General features: G+C 38.3%; 1 protein-coding gene across 3 annotated transcripts in view; it reads right to left on the reverse strand.

Annotated features, from left to right (window-relative positions):
* The window catches only part of MYO18B (myosin XVIIIB), an 885,307-nt gene that overhangs the window by 701,059 nt on the left and 167,256 nt on the right, over positions 1 to 16,992 (reverse strand). For all 3 annotated transcript variants that reach the window (XM_073629436.1, XM_073629428.1, XM_073629423.1), the window contains one exon: positions 356 to 500. In XM_073629436.1, coding sequence (XP_073485537.1) covers positions 356 to 500 — 145 coding nt within the window. The remainder of the gene's footprint in view (positions 1 to 355; positions 501 to 16,992) is intronic.

A 16,992-nucleotide genomic window follows, 5' to 3' on the forward strand; every position in this document is an offset into this window, starting at 1 on the left:
GGGCCAGGAGTGGTGCTTGCTTTACTATGATTGTTAATGTGGTCCTGTGAAAATACCTTCTTGCCACTTCCTCCATTTACTGTTAGACCTGCTAAATATGAACTAAAAACTAAAGGATGTACAAAGCTTTCCAATAATGATTGCCACTTAAAATAAAATGGATACGTGCTTACATTCATATATCTTAACTATATCTTGGTTTTATATCCTAAGTTGAATATAACTTATAAAATAGTGTAAAGGCTTTCCAGCCAAGACTTACATGCATTTGCTCCATCAGTGCTTTGAATGTGTTTATCCATGAGCATTCAACTGACAAGTGTGAAGAATACAGACTGCAAGATTTGTCCCTTACCTCTACAAGCACCTGCTGCTCCAAGGTGATAGATGCCGGCTATAACATGCCAAATGGCCTTTTGCTCATTCACCGTGAATCCCAAAACCTCCATGGCAGATTGGAGTTGTACAAACGCTGCAGTAGCCTTCTGCTTCTCCTCAGGCTATGAAAGACAATAGAAGAACAGCATTAGCTAATATTATGAAGCAACCTGTCTAGGAACAGTTTTTGTTTTGTTTCTAGCTCATTGGCTTATGTGTAGAAAAAAAACACTACAAAAAATGCATTACTAATTACATGAATGCTATTACCATTTCAATTAAATTATAACTAAAGGCAAAACTTTTTTGGTTTTAAATAAACTGGAGAGGGATTAGAACACCTGTCAAGTTTTTATTGCTGTCATTGCCCCTATTAAGGACATTCACCCTCTCTAGTTGTCCTGTTTACCGTCCAAATGTTGGGTTGTCACCAGAACAGAGTAGAAGGGAAACCTTCCAATGGGGGATACTAGTTTTGGTTACCCTGGTGAGAACCAGGAATTCCCTCATTTTGGAAAAGAAAAACCAACGGGTTATAATGTAACTATTACTCTATCCAAACAAAAGTTTTGTCCTTAGTTCTACTTTAGTTGTAAATAGCTGGGGAAAAGGAGTTTTGTGGAACTTTATATGAGGTAATGATGTAGTCATTAACCTCCATCCCTATATTAATGTACAAAGAGCAAAGAGAGCGGGACTTTATATGAAGTATGCAAGGGGTAAGGTTTAGTATAAAATTGTTGTAATAAACATATCTGTGATATATAATACAGTATATGGTAATCTATAGAACATTGTTAATTAATAATAATTATATTTCATTTTGGATAAAACTCACATGTATTTATATATATACACATAAATAAGTACCTGCATGATTAGATATTACTCTAATCCCTAACAATGAAGAGGGATGAGAAATTATACTAGATAAAAACTTTATTATACATTGATGAATACACAATTCGTAAACAATCCATAAGAAATTTGGCAAACACATAATGGATAATGGAACCCAACATCTTTAGGCTATAAACAGTTGGTACAGTAAAGAATGCACTGATATGACACATAATGGAACACAACATCTGTTGGCTCAACACGTTTCGTGACTTAGCGTCACTCATGAGGAGCAAGCGTGTAATGTGTTTCTGCAATGACATACTGTAGGTCAATTTCTAATTAATCCAGTATATTCACATATAATAAAAAAAAAACATTTGATTATTTGTGAATATACTGGATTAATTAGAAATGTACCTATGTCATTGCAGAAAAACAGTACACGCTTGCTCCGGATGAGTAAGGATGTAGGGATTAGAGTAATATCTAATTATGCAGGTACTTATTTATGTGTATATATATGAGTTTTATCCAAAATTAAATATAATTATTATTAAATAACAGGGTGCTATAGATTACCATATATTATATATCACAGATATGTTTATTACAACAATTTTATACTATACCTTACCCCTCGCGTACTTCATATAAAGTCCCGCTCTCTTTGCTCTTTGTACTTTAGTTGTAAGAGTATCAGATTCCTGCATGAAGGTAATGGAAAAATAATTTTTAAGCAGATATTAAGGTATGATTGATTTTATATATATATATATATATATATATATATATATATATATATATATATATAATGGTCATACATATTATTATTTGCTATTTCTTGCTTCTTTTTTCATAGACCTGTGCACATTGTCTTCAGGGTGTTCTATATTGTATGGTATGGCATGCCTTTAGACGTCAGTTAAAACCCTGGTACAAAATATGTAGTGCAGAGCTACCCTCACTAAACTCCATTCACAAAAAACAAAAGGGAAAAGCTGTAAATATTACTAACAAAAAGGCACTGTGTGATAACTAAAGCCTCATACACACAATGTGATTGTTGGCCAACCGAGTGTCTGATTTTTGTCAAAAGGGCGTGTGCCAGGATCTTGTCTTGCATACTAACGGTACACAATTGCCGGCCAACAAACACGAACGTAGTGACGTACTACGAGGAATTTCAGCTCTTGAGCGCCACCCTTTGGGCCCCTTCTGCTAATTTTGTGTTTAGTGAGCATTGATTCCGAGCAGACTTGTGTACTGACCATCAGAAAATCTGACAACCAACCATTGTCCGCTGAAAATTTACTAGCATGTCATCCAATATTTGTTGGCAATAAGTTGGACAACAATTGTCAAAAGAAGCGTACAAACGGTCAGATTGTAGGACAACAATCTGTCAACAGACAATCCCCTGCCAACAATCGCATCATGTGTACGAGGCTTTAGATAACCAAACAATCGACAAAAATATTTGCACAACAAGATAATAAAGAAATCAAGCCCCAATCCAGGTGAATACACATTTAAGCCTGGTACAAACTAACAGTTTTTTAAAAAACTGACAGCTCCGGTCAGAGCCGCTATACTAACCATCCGACATCAGTGTGGCGAACTCCCCCACTGAGCTGTTGTGTTCCTACAGGGGGACAGCCCCCCCCCACCATAACACTCCAATCAGCGATCTCTGCCATTGGCTGAGAGCGCTGTTCAGGAGTCAGTCAGATGCTGGTCTTCCAGCATGCTCATCTGACAGACCAACATACATACAGGCCGAATGTCAGCCGGGTTTTCTTGAACTTGCAAATGTCTCCTGACATTTGGCTCGTGTGTACCTGGCTTTAGGTGGAAAGTTATCATTTCCAAATGCTAGCTTGCTCCCTGATTTGAGTGTGATAATTGATTGATTGATATGTGTTATTTATAAACCCTGGTACAGTTACACTTTTTTACGATCAATGCTTCCTAATGCCAATCCTTTTTTATGTATATTTTATTTTTTTGTTTACAAAAGTTTTATTTGGAAGTTCAAGTAGACATACAAAGAGTATAGTTATAAAAAGCATATAACAGAAATATATCATTTGCAAAGGGGTATGCCATCAAGTTACAGACAAAGTAATAAATCTTAAGGATGAATTTTCAGGAATGATGTGTAATACAATGAGTCACAAGTATAAAGGGTTATAGAGAAAAGGGGGTGAAATCATATTGGTATTTGTTAGGATGGATTCCAGTAAGACAATTTTCTTTTGTGAATATGAATTGTACCATTAAGAGTGTGGTGTATCCATTCTGATGCCCCATACACACGGTCGGATTTTCCGACGGAAAATGTGTGATAGGACCTTGTTGTCGGAAATTCCGACCGTGTGTGGGCTCCATCACACATTTTCCATCGGATTTTCCGACACACAAAGTTTGAGAGCAGGATATAAAATTTTCCGACAACAAAATCCGTTGTCGGAAATTCCGATCTTGCGTACACGACGGACAAAGTGCCAAGCATGCTCAGAATAAATAAAGAGATGAAAGCTATTGGCCACTGCCCCGTTTATAGTCCCGACGTACGTGTTTTACGTCACCGTGTTTAGAACAATCGGATTTTCCGACAACTTTGTGTGACCATGTGTATGCAAGACAGGTTTGAGCCAACATCCGTCGGAAAAAATCCCAGGATTTTGTTGTCGGAATGTCCGAACAAAGTCCGACCGTGTGTACGGGGCATTAGAGTTTAAGTGATTCCATTCTGGTAACTACTTGTTGCCAAGGTAGATTATTGGATTTCCAGTTGTAAGCTATCATCCAGTGGATGGAACTACATAGTGAGTGAAATAATCTCATGCAAGGAGAGGGAATGTTTGGTAAGTTTGCATATAGCAGACATATCTGGGGGGTGGGAGTGATTTTTTTGTTTGGAGGAGTTTTCAATTATATCAATGGCCTTTCGCCATATTTGTTTAAGGTGAATGCAATTCCAAAATGTGTGCATGAGAGTACCAGGTTCAGAGCATCCCCTAAAACAATTTGGAGAGATGGAAGGGTAGTATGTGTGAAGTTTTGAAGGGGTTAGGTACCATCTGGAGAATATTTTTATTGGAGTTTCTCTAAATGAGATGGCTTTGTTACTTTTGCAAAGGTTGTCAGACATGGAGGTCCACTCATCAACGCTGAATGAGGCTCCCACGTCCGATTCCCATTTAAGCATTCTACCCAGAAAAGAAATATGGAATGATGAGCAGGAGTTGATCTGAGAAAATAGTGGGATATAATTGGATTTATATAAAAGGTTGTGTGTTGAGGTAACTGTGACACCAAGATATTTGAATGATTGGGGACACCAAACAAATGGAAAATTATTTGATAATAGGTTTTGAGTATTTTGGGTGTAGTTAATTGGTAGAGCTGAACATTTATTAGTGTTAATTTTAAGGCCTGAAATGGTGTGGAAAAATTTGAGTTCTTTAAGGAGAGATGGGATAGAGGTAAGAGGTACTGTAAGGAATAAAAGGGCATCATCAGCATATAAGCTGAGTTTGAATTCGCTATTGCCTTTAGTATATCCCTTTATATCAATGCTATTTCTAATCTTGTGGGCTAATGGTTCAATTGCATGGGCAAATAAAAGTGGTGATAGGGGACAGCCCTGTCTGTCTAGTCCCTCTACTAAGGGGAAAGAAATCAGAGTTGTGTCCGGGGATTTTGATTCTGGTTTGAAGGGCGTGATATAATGCGTTAAATCCTTGTAGGAATTTATCTGAAATCCCATATTTAGGCAGTATGAAGTTGAGGTATGACCAGCTAACGCTATCAAACGCCTTATGTATATCTAAACTAAGGAGGCAAAGTTGACGAGAGTGTAGATTTGCATCTTGTATAACATTAGTGACAAGTCTAATATTATCAACAATCTGTCGGCCGGCGATAATTTTGGGGGAGAGAGTGGTCTTTGAGTGGTTTAGGGATAAGAGAGAGATTGGCTAGGAGCATCTCATCTGGGAAGTGATTGCCATTGAGAATATGATTAAAGAGGTTAGTTAGGTAGGGGGTTAAAAGAGAGGCAAATTTTTTATAATATGAAGATGAGAAGCCATCTGGACCAGGGGCTGTAGAAGTCTTGAGAGATTTAATTATTCTGATTATTTCTATTTCCGTACAAGGAGCATTAAGAGATTCTATTTGCTGTGAGTTCAGAGAGGGTAATTGAATATCATCTAGCCATGATTTAGAGGTGTGATCAAGAGGGGGTTGTGGACTAGAAAGTAAGTCTTTGTAGAAGGAGGAAAATATATTTAAAACTTCATGAGGGTGGGTGATCATGTTTCCAGTTTGATCTCTAAGTTTATATGTGTGTGGGGGTTTGTGTTCATGGTTAAGTTTTTTGGCGAACATGGCTGATGGGGAATTACTATGTAATAAGAACTTGGCTTTTGAGAATTTTCTGTATTGCTGATAGGATAAGATCCAATGCTTTGCGTTTGTCTTGAATCTGCTTTGTAAATTCTTGAGAAGGAGTATGTTGTAGTTTGTTATATAGGTGATTTAGATCTCTAGTGAGACTTTTGATTTTTGTGAGTCTTTCTCTATTTCTGTTTGCGGCTAGGCTAATTAGGTGACCTTGTAAAACCGCTTTATGAGCCACCCAAAGTGTTGTGGGAGGGGTTTCATCATTAGCATTGTCTGTAAAGTAGTTTTCAATATGTGTTGAAATAGAATGTGTTATTAAAGGATCAGTTAAAATTGAGTCATTTAGCCGCCAATTGTAGGGGGAAGGTGAGAGTCCTATATGTGAAGTTTCAAATGAGGTAATATCATGATCTGACCAAGGACAGGGGTGGATAAGGGCTTTGGAGGAGTTAGCTAAAAGTATGGGGGTGCAGAATATATAATCAAGTCTGGCATAGACTTCATGAGGGTGTGAATAATGTGTATAGGCTCTGATTCCAACATTGTGGGCCCTCCAGAAGTCAATGAGTTGGAATTTGTTAATGGATCGGTTCAAGGATTTAGAGAAAGCTTTGTAGGATGAAGTTACTTTACTTCTATCTAGGGCCAGGTGTGAGGTTAGGTTAAAATCCCCGCCTAGAATGATGTGGGGAGAGCTATATCGATCAAGGGTCTCGAAAAAAATCATGAAAAAGGTAGATTGAGATTCGTTAGGGGCATAAATCGAAGCTATAGTTATCACTTTATTATTTATCAGTCCTTTAATGATGACATAGCGGCTATTCACATCTTTGTATATATTTTCTATGTCTAAAACAATGGTGTTGCAGATGAAGATGGCTACACCGCGAGTTTTGTTATGAAAAGTGGTATTGTAAAACTGGTTGTAAGTCTTGTCAAAATAGTTTGTGTAATTGGAGGAGGAAAAGTGTGTTTTTCTTGCATGAGTATGGTATCTGCCCCTAGTCTTTTATAGTGTTGGAAGGCTTTTTTCCTTTCATGGGGTGAATTGAAACCCTGTACGTTATGAGATAAGACTTTAAGAACCATTGGTCATGGGTAAGTGATAATGTTTATGAAAAAAGTCTTTTTTATAACTATAAAGTGAAATAGATGAGAAGAGCTCCTGTGTGTGTAAAGGAGGTTCAGTGTCTATTGCTTTTAGCCTCCCTGACGGTAATTCCGAGTGTGGCTCGGGGTTAAATTTCAGTCCCATTAGCGGTAACCCCGAGCCACACTCGGGATTACATTGCAGGATCCTGGTGCGGCTTTACTTACCTTGTCCCCAGGATCCTGCGATGTCCCCCGCTGTGTCTGCGGGCTCTGTCTCCTCCGAAGCCTTTCTGTGCCAGGCTCGGTTCCCTGCGAGCGGCGCGATGCACGGGGGCGGAGCCTGGCGGCAAATTCAAAAAATGTAAAAACCATAACACATACAGTACTGTTAATTCCTGTTAAGAGAAATCAAACTCTGTTCATTTTTAAAAGTGACTGGCGCCCATATTTCCACCTTGCACTACACCCACCATGCCTAGTAACCTGCACCCCGAGGAGGAATGTCAGCTCTCCCTGACTCTGGGGGTCACCACCAGGCCTCTGGAGGTAGGGGAGATCGCTACATATGTATGCTAACACATAGTTTGTACAACTACATTTTTCATATTTTGATTTATTTTCTGCGCAAAAACAATTTAAAAAATAGCTGTTATCAGTGTATTATTTAGCGTAAATCTCACAAAACATTATTAATAATGTAATTAGGATTTGTTTGCTGTAAGGACTTTAAAAGGATGAATACTTTTGATTATAAAATTACAGTTGAATATTGCTATATTTTATAAGCTAGATAGATAGATACAAAAAGCATATATCTCCATATCATTATCCATTTATGTTGAGTACATGTATGAGGCGTCACCGAAGTGGGCCTTCTTCCAAGGTGCCGCATATGCGCATATTGGTGCTGTTATAGTGTGCTCCCTGCGCTGAAAATCAGCTGTCGCCGACAGCTCCAGGTCCCCGAGCAGACTGGCTTTCTCAATCACATGATTGCTGTGATTGGCTATCACTGTGATCACCTGCCCATTCAGTGGAGAAAAGTGTAAACAAAAAAAAGTGTGTGTAAAATAATAATAATAATAATAATAATAATAAAGATAAGATAGCTAGATCAAGAATTGACCAAGGTTAGTGTCAGTGTCAAAGTCAATGGTCATAGTCAGGTTCAAAGGTAACAACCAGTGTGTTTTAAGTAAAATAAAAAATTTTTTTTAAGAAAAAAAGCAAAATGGGCACCATTGTTTCTTTACCCTTTTTCAGGTACAAACAGCAAAAAACATACATATACTGTATATGGTATAAGAGTAGGAAAATATATTTCAGGGTTTGTTTACATTTTTTTTCTTTTTTAACTATTTTGTGTCAATTAAAAAAGTCAGGAAACAACCATTATCATTTATCACTAAATGAAGACTGAATTTGTCCTAGAAGAAACAAGGTATAATTTGCTTGGATACACTAAGTTGTTGTGATAATACAGTATGTGCAGTTTCACCAACACTTGCCTAAGTTGCAAAACTGAGTTCAGCCATTACGATTTGCTTTGCCTCCAGGCACGAAGGGGTTAAAAAGCATGCTTTATCTATATACTATAAATGTACAAACTGATATTTTTGAAACAGCTGAAAGGACAAACACTGGTTCAGTGTTTTAGTGATTCCACCAAGCATACTGCTTTTCCAGTCCATAAAGCCATGTCTCTCTGTTGTATGTAGTATTGTAAACTAGGCATCTGTGTTTATGGTCTTGCCGATTTTGGTTTACGGTTAACATTTCTGTCTAAGCCAAATTGCAAAGTAAATAATGCATGCATGAGCAGCTTCCCATTAACAGTACATATAACCTCTGTTTTAGTAACAGAAAAGGCTAAATATTTAAAGGATTCTGCTGAATTGCAGAAATAAAATTATTATTGTGCTCAGAAAAAGCTGAGCGCCAAAAAAAAAAAAAACAGCAGGTAATTATTATAGATATGATTAAAAAAACAAAAACGAAACAACAGTCTGATTCTTTCAGGTATTTCACAGCTAGAAAACCAGATTGCAAACTGACTGCATACGTGTGAAACAACCCTGTTTGCTACAAACTTTGCTCTTCTAATCAGCTGTTTCTTTGCCCTTTCATTGTACCCAGTTTTTAATTGGATTTGTCACCTACCTGAACCTTTCAAACTGATGTTCTTCAAAATCAAAACCTGTGTTAAAGATCTCTCACAATGCCTTTAGCAAGTATATGGTAACATAGAATACATGTAATTAAGCCATAGACTGACATCACCATGTGGGTAGAAGGGAAGCTAATGAGTTGGGGACTTAAATAGATTTTTTAAAGGGCATGTGTTCGTACCCAATGGGGTCAATTTACTAACAGCTCTCCTGTACAATATATCTGTGCACAATAAAGGTATCTTTTAGCATTTCCAAGCAACAAATAAAAATAGAAACCAGTACTTCCTCTATTTTTGTTCTTATTATTTAATAATCATACAGTTCATTCATTTCTGATTTAAACATAATATAAATATATATATATATATATATATATATATATATACTGTAGTTCATTAACCACTTCAGCCCCGGAAGATTTGGCTGCTCAATGACCAGACCATTTTTTGCGATATGGCACTGCGTCTCTTTAACTGACAATTGCGCGGTCGTGCAATGTTTTTTTCCCCACAAATAGAGCTTTCATTTGTTGGCATTTGAACATCTTTGCGCCCCCTAGTGGTCAAGAGGCGAACTGACGTACATGTTACGTTGGTTCGCCCAGGGGAGCCAACCTGTCGCAGTCCAACTGCGGCGGCTGGTCGGAAAGGGGTTAACCAACAAGATGGGGCATATCTATAAATCAATGAATGTGACTTTCACCAAACAGTCACTGTTATTGAATCAGTCACCTCAATACACAAGGCAATTTTACCTGAGAAGAATGTTTTTATCTGCTTTATAAACATGTCCCTAAGTGTGATTCAGTTAATGCTGGATTATACAAACTGTATTGTTTATGTTTAACCAGAAAAGGAGGAAGTGCTGATTACATCTATATCTGTTAGTGAACATTGAGGTAGATTTACTAAACCTGGTGCACTCAGAATCTGGTGCAGCTGTTCATGGTAGCCAATCAGCTTCTAACTTCAGCTCGTTCAATTATGTTTTGGCAATAAAACCTGGAAGCTAATTGGTTTTTATGCCGAGCTGCAAGAGATTTTCCACTCTCCAGTTTTAGTAAATAACCCCCTTTTTTTCCCCATGTCAACAGTCTCCACTTTAGTAAATCAACCTGTCAATTTTTTTTATTATCAACAGGATTAGTAAAAAAAAAATACATTTTATTAAACAAAAAATTACATATTGCACATTGACATTTTAAACCAGCAAGCGTAGCTCTTTCCTATGTCTTCTGTGGCTGTTAACCTGTAAGTTTAAAATGAAATTCATATAAACAACTGAACCACAGCTTCAAAGCAGGAGGTGTCTACTGTCCTATATCTTTAGCTAACCAGTTGTGCCCTGGGATTCCTTTGCAATGGTTTAGAAAGATTGTATACATAGTAAGAAAATGTATTTAAAACATTTACATTGTGTAGACTTAAAAAAATGAAACTAAAATAACATTAAACCTAAATCATTCTCTTTAACTTTAAGGTGGCCCTGTTACTATAGCGTCCAAATTAAACTAAGCCACCTGTTGAAAAGTGATGGTGTACACATATCCTTCTGACAGAGTTCAGTTGATTTACTAAACCCGAGAGTGCAAAATATGATACAGTTCCGCACAGTAACCAATCAGCTTCCAGGTTTTGTGGTTAAAGTTTAATTGAAGAAGCTGAAATTAGACACTGATTGGCTACCATGCAGAGCTGCACCAGATTTTGCACTATCCAGTTTTAGTAAATAACCTAAAAATCTGTACCATAGCAGATTCCCATTTGCTACAGGTATGCGACACTTCTTGGTGTTTTGAACACCTGTTAACTCCATACCGCATGCTATGATCCCTCCCACTGTCTCTTATGTCACTCTAGGAGAGGGGAGCAAGTATTTAACACACCTGCTTGTGTCAGCAAGGTAACACACCTGCTTGTGTCAGATATTGGCAGTAGCCAAGGATCCACAACATGGCAGATTTTTAAGATATAACATCCATTTTATAGGGTGATTTTATTTTAATTTGACCCCTTTAGTCACCTTAAAAGAAAAAAGTAGAAAATATGAACAATAGGAAGGCAATACCTTGCTTATTCCCCTACACCCCAGTCAGGTTATTTGATCTTAGTCTGGGCATTCTATACCAAGCTGAATTTTTTTCTTTTTTACCTTGGACAAATAAGGCATAGTAATGACATAAACACAGTACCTTTATAACGTTTATATTCCTGGGCTGGGGCCTGATAACTTTCTTACAGCCACAGTTTGACTAATTTGGCTTTTGATTTTTGAATGGTATTCCTGTTATTTACTAATAGTGCAAAACTTCTTTAATGTACTATACTAATTTTCCTATGGTTTACTCCAAATTTTGTGCCAATTTTTGTGACTATTGCTCCGATAAATTACAGGTTGTGTGTCTTTTGCCATAGGGCTTTTCACAAGTTTTTCTTTTTCTGCTACTTGTTAGTGTATTGTATAATATAGCGGAAACTTTACTCATGATAATAATTGGTCCACCCTAGTGCTTAAAAGCAAGTATGGAAACATCACAGAGATGGTATTATTATAGAAATCTAACAACATACTTCCATAAAATATAATAAGCAGAAATGGAAATAAAAATACTTTTCATTGAGCTCATGATAGGAAAATAATGCTGCAGTAAAACACATTATGAAAATGTTCTGAAATATAATGCGCTGTAAAAAAGATAATGAGCTTCCTTAAATATATAAGTCATATAGAAAAGACAGGACCATTTTCCCCACTCCAACTTTTTTGGAAGCTTAAAATACAGGATCATATTTGTGTTTGAAATGTATAAAACATAGCAGCATGATGGAACATCCAATGTTTAATCAACCACATAGAGGGACTAAGATTAAGATATTATACTTGTCAATCTGTGTTTGTTATTAATATTTTGGACTGTCCATGTTAACTCCTTATGTGGGTGAAACTATATTTTGAACTATCCATGTTGACTCCTCATGTGGGTGAAACTAGACAGAATGTGAAGGATCAAGTGGCCAGATGTAAGTATTCAGTCAGGGATAAGCTTGTACAGCTACCAGTTGCAAGACACTTCTTCTAATACGGACACACTGCATCACAAATCAAGTTTTTGGGTATTGACGGTGTTCCCATGAGGCATCGCAATGAGGAGTTACAGTTAAGAAAGAAAGAGGTGCAGTGGATCCATTGTACTCCATGTAACCCCAAGGATTAAATTCTGATTTGGACTGTCCCTTTTTTTTATAACCACTTGACCTCAGGAAGATTTTACCCCCTTCATGACCAGAGCATTTTTTGCTATTTGGCACTGCACTACTTGAACTTACAATTACACGGTCATGCAATATTGCACACAAATGAAATTTGTATCATTTTTTCACATAGAGCTTTCTTTTGGTGGTATTTGATCACTGGTGGGTTTTTTATTTTTTGTGATATAAATGAAAAAAGACCGAACATTTTGGGGAAAAAAAACAATATTTTTTTACATTCTGCTATAAAACATATCCAATAAAACATTTAAAAAATCAAATTTCTTCATGAATTTAGGCCAAAATGTATTCTGCTACATACCTTTGCTAGAAAAAAAATCCCCAATAAGTGTATATTATTTGGTTTGAGTGAAATTTATAGTGCCTGGTATAGATACTGGAATTCTTATTTATTTTTTTTTTTATACTAGTAATGGCGGTGATCAGCAATTTATGGTGGGACTGTGATAGTGTGGCAGGCAATCTGACACTAGCTGACACTGGTAGGGGGGTACACTAACTGACACTGGCATCAATAGTGACATTAATACAGTGATCAGTGGTATTACTATACCATGTCACTGTACTAATGACACTGGCTGGGAAGGGGTTATATCCAGGGGCGATCAAGAGGTTAAATGTGTGCCTAACAATGTGTTATGTGTGTATTACGTGCTGCTTTTACCAAGGGATCTTGCTGTTTTTTTCCCTGCAAGATCGCAATGCAAAGCTCCCTTCCATGAATGACAGAGCAAATCAGTGGGTCCCAGTGATCTTTTTTTGTCCGGGACCCACTGATCGGCTTGTGCTGTAACAAATCACAGCACAGCCAAGGAGGCAGGCAAGCACACACCAAGATTCAGCGCAAAGCAGCCACCCTCCAGCAGTATATCTGTGTGGGGCAATTGGTACATATACTGTTGCAAGGTGGCTCTATTAGGCAAAATCCCGTACCTGTACGTGATTTTGTCAATAGCCACTGGGGGGGCATGAGCGTGCCGGCAAAGTCGCGAACGCATGCTGATTGGCCGTGCTGTCATGCATGGATACTCTGATCTAATGTCCCTGCTAATCAGGACCACGGATCAGAGTGTCTATGCAGTGAGTTTATCCCCTCCACACAGTTACAAACACATTGAGGGAACACTTTTAATGCTTTGATTACCCCTGATGTTAACCCCTTCCCTGCCAGAAGTGGGAATAGCAGATACCTGTCTTTGACAGGTATCCTGTTCCCACTTCTGGGAGCTAAAGCCATGGCCATTGACATCACTGCTCAACTCCCTCCTACTTCCCCTGCCACTGGGCCAGTAGGAGAGAGGAGCGGAGCCTCGCACATGCGCAGTAGGGTTCCCGGTGTGAGGCCGCAAGGTTCCCTTACCCACAATGGCTAGCGGCAGCACCCGACTGCTGATGGAAACATCGGCTGCAGTGCTGGTATCGCTGGACTCCAGGACAGGTAAGTGTCTGATTATTAAAAGCCAGCAGCTGCAGTATGTGTAGCTGCTGGCTTTTAATTTTTGCAGCGGTGGGCGGACCTCCGCTATAAGGGTACAGGGGCTGGCTTCCCGGCCCGCTCCTTAACAACCAGCTATTCTTCACACTGAATTCAGTCAATCAATAATCGACTGATTCAAATTCGAATCGTTCTGAAAATTTGGAATTCTTTAGAAAATGAAGAAACCAAATAAAACTAAAAATTTGTTTCCATTATGCATATGTCTAGCGACTTTGAAGAGCACAAACAAAATGATAACATTGGTCAAAGCCAAAGTCGTAACAAAGTCGTACTCATCCAAAATCCCATCAAAATTGCATCAAGTCGCACAGTAAAGTCGCAATGGAAATTGCACAATTTTTAAGTGGACACTAACAGGTCTGAACTGACCAGTGAAAGTAGCAGTCACAACAGATCTAAAAGTATAGTAAAATGTATGCTTAGAAAAAAAAGGTCCTCACATTTGTACAAATTGCCCAGTGGCACATCAGTTTACTAGTATAGTTTGTGAGTTTCCCATTTCACAGCCCAAAACGACATTGTCTTTAAAGTTTGAATAAATATCAAAACAGAGTTCACAAAAACCAAAAAGAAATCCTAAGCGACACTCCTATAACGTGATAATGGGAAGCCTAAAAAGCTAGTCACAATCCTGCACGTGTATCAATAGATTTAAAGCAATCAACTGTGCAGCTCTTAAAACTAAACACACTAAAATGCATATATAGCGAAAATATACAAGTATTCTGATCATACCACAAATATCACTTCATATGTGAAACCAATACTAATCATGCAGTGCATAAACACTTACATTTTGTAAAACAATAAAAAAACATTATTCATATGAACATATAATAAAAAATGAATATAGAAAAATATAGTAGAAATTAGTCCATAAAGTAACCACAAAGTGCTTTTCATAAAAAAAGTGCTCAAAATGAATGGATGTGTATCACCACAGGTGCTACCCCCCCTGCAGGAATATTTTCTCCTGGGTGTAATCACTACAGCTAATTTGGGTCAAAAATAGCTTTCTAGCCCCACCATGGGCTATATCAAGTCAACTCCAGAGCTCCTCTCCACTCCTTGCTCCTAGGTAGCCAGTGATTACCAATGAAAAATAGGAGAGAAATAAAACTGATAGTGCTTACTGTATATCGTTTAAAAAGCACTTATTTGCATACAAAGCAAGGACAAGGTACTCACATTTTTCTGATGCTACAAGCGCACCTTGCACTCTGCAAACAGCAAAGATAAAATCCGTGTTTGGGAACCACCTCTCGAATTCATACAAGCCCCACCACCACTTCTCATGGAAATAAGTAGCTCCACGCTAGTTCCTAGTACCGAGATTGTCCGTGCCCCTTCCCCATATATGCACTTTAGTTTGTTTTGTTTTACGCACTGCACAGTTGATTGTTTAAAAGAGTTCACAAAAACACTTCAAAACCACAACTCCATATTCACCAAAACCCTCACATCCCCATATCTTTAATCATTACCAATATATTCAAAATATAGACTTCATAGAATGGCTAATGCCAGGACAGTACACAAGCAACTTAAATTGGCAGCAAATAGAGCTCAGCGAAGTGGGCCTTTAGCATATCTTCTGCTGTCAGCACTGTTATGATTTGTAGCCTCTGCCTGAAGCTTATCAGCCATGGTAAAAGTACCAGTCATTTAGGTACCAAATTCATTAAGAAACACCTCTATGCACCAAAGCGCCTGGTGGGAATAGCACCTTATACAGTGGGGACGGAAAGTATTCAGACCCCCTTACATTTTTCACTCTTTGTTATATTGCAGCCATTTGCTAAAATCATTTAAGTTCATTTTTTTCCCTCATTAATGTACACACAGCACGCCATATTGACAGAAAAACACAGAATTGTCGACATTTTTGCAGATTTATTAAAAAAGAAAAACTGAAATATCACATTGTCCTAAGTATTCAGACGCTTTGCTCAGTATTTAGTAGAAGCACCCTTTTGATCTAATACTGCCATGAGTCTTTTTGGGAAAGATGCAAAAAGTTTTTAACACCTGGATTTGGGGATCCTCTGCCATTCCTCCTTGCAGATCCTCTCCAGTTCTATCAGGTTGGATGGTAAACATTGGTGGACAGCCATTTTTAGGTCTCTCCAGAGATGCTCAACTGGGTTTAAGTCAGGGCTCTGGCTGGACCATTGAAGAACAGTCACGGAGTTGTTGTGAAGCCACTCCTTCGTTATTTTAGCTGTGTGCTTAGGGTCATTGTCTTGTTGTAAGGTAAACTTTTGGCCCAGTCTGAGGTCCTGAGCACTCTGGAGAAGGTTTTCATCCAGGATATCCCTGTACTTGGCCGCATTCATCTTTCCCTCAATTGCAACCAGTCGTCCTGCCCCTGCAGCTGAAAAACACCCCCCACAGCATGATGCTGCCACCACCATGCTTTACTGTTGAGACTGTACTGGAGAGGTGATGAGCAGTGCCTGGTTTTCTCCACACATACCACTTAGAATTAAGGCCAAAAAGTTCTATCTTGGTCTCATCAGACCAAAGCATCTTATTTCTCACCATCTTGGAGTCCTTCAGGTGTTTTTTTAGCAAACTCCATGCGGGCTTTCATGTATCTTGCACTGAGGAGAGGTTTCCGTCGGGCCACTCTGCCATAAAGCTCTGACTGGTGGAGGGCTGCAGTGATGGTTGACTTTCTACAACTTTTTCCCATCTCCCGACTGCATCTCTGGAGCTCAGCCATAGTGATCTTTGGGTTCTTCTTTACCTCTCTCACCAAGGCTCTTCTCCCCCGATAGCTCAGTTTGGCTGGACGGCCAGCTCTAGGAAGCGTTCTGGTCATCCCAAACATCTTCCATCTATGGATTATGGAGGCCACTGTGCTCTTGGGAACGTTAAGTGCAACAGAAATTTTTTTGTAACCTTGGCCAGATCTGTGCCTTGCCACAATTCTGTCTCTGAGCTCTTCAGGCAGTTCCTTTGACCTCATTATTCTCATTTGCTCTGACATGCACTGTGAGCTGTAAGTTCTTATATAGACAGGTGTGTGGCTTTCCTAATCAAGTCCAACCAGTATAATCAAACACAGCTGGACTCAAATGAAGGTGTAGAACCATCTCAAGGATGATCAGAAGAAATGGATAGCACCTGAGTTAAATATATGAGTGTCACAGGAAAGGGTCTGAATACTTAGGACCATGTGATATTTCAGTTTTTCTTTTTAAATAAATCAGCAAAAATGTCAACAATTCTGTGTTTTTCTGTCAATATGGGGTGCTGTGTGTACATTAATCAGGAAAAAAATAAACTTAAATTATTTTAGCAAATGGCTGCAATATAACAAAGA

The sequence above is a fragment of the Aquarana catesbeiana genome, linkage group LG01, assembly GCF_042186555.1.
Source record: "Aquarana catesbeiana isolate 2022-GZ linkage group LG01, ASM4218655v1, whole genome shotgun sequence".
In the NCBI taxonomy this organism is placed as follows: Eukaryota; Metazoa; Chordata; class Amphibia; order Anura; family Ranidae; genus Aquarana; species Aquarana catesbeiana.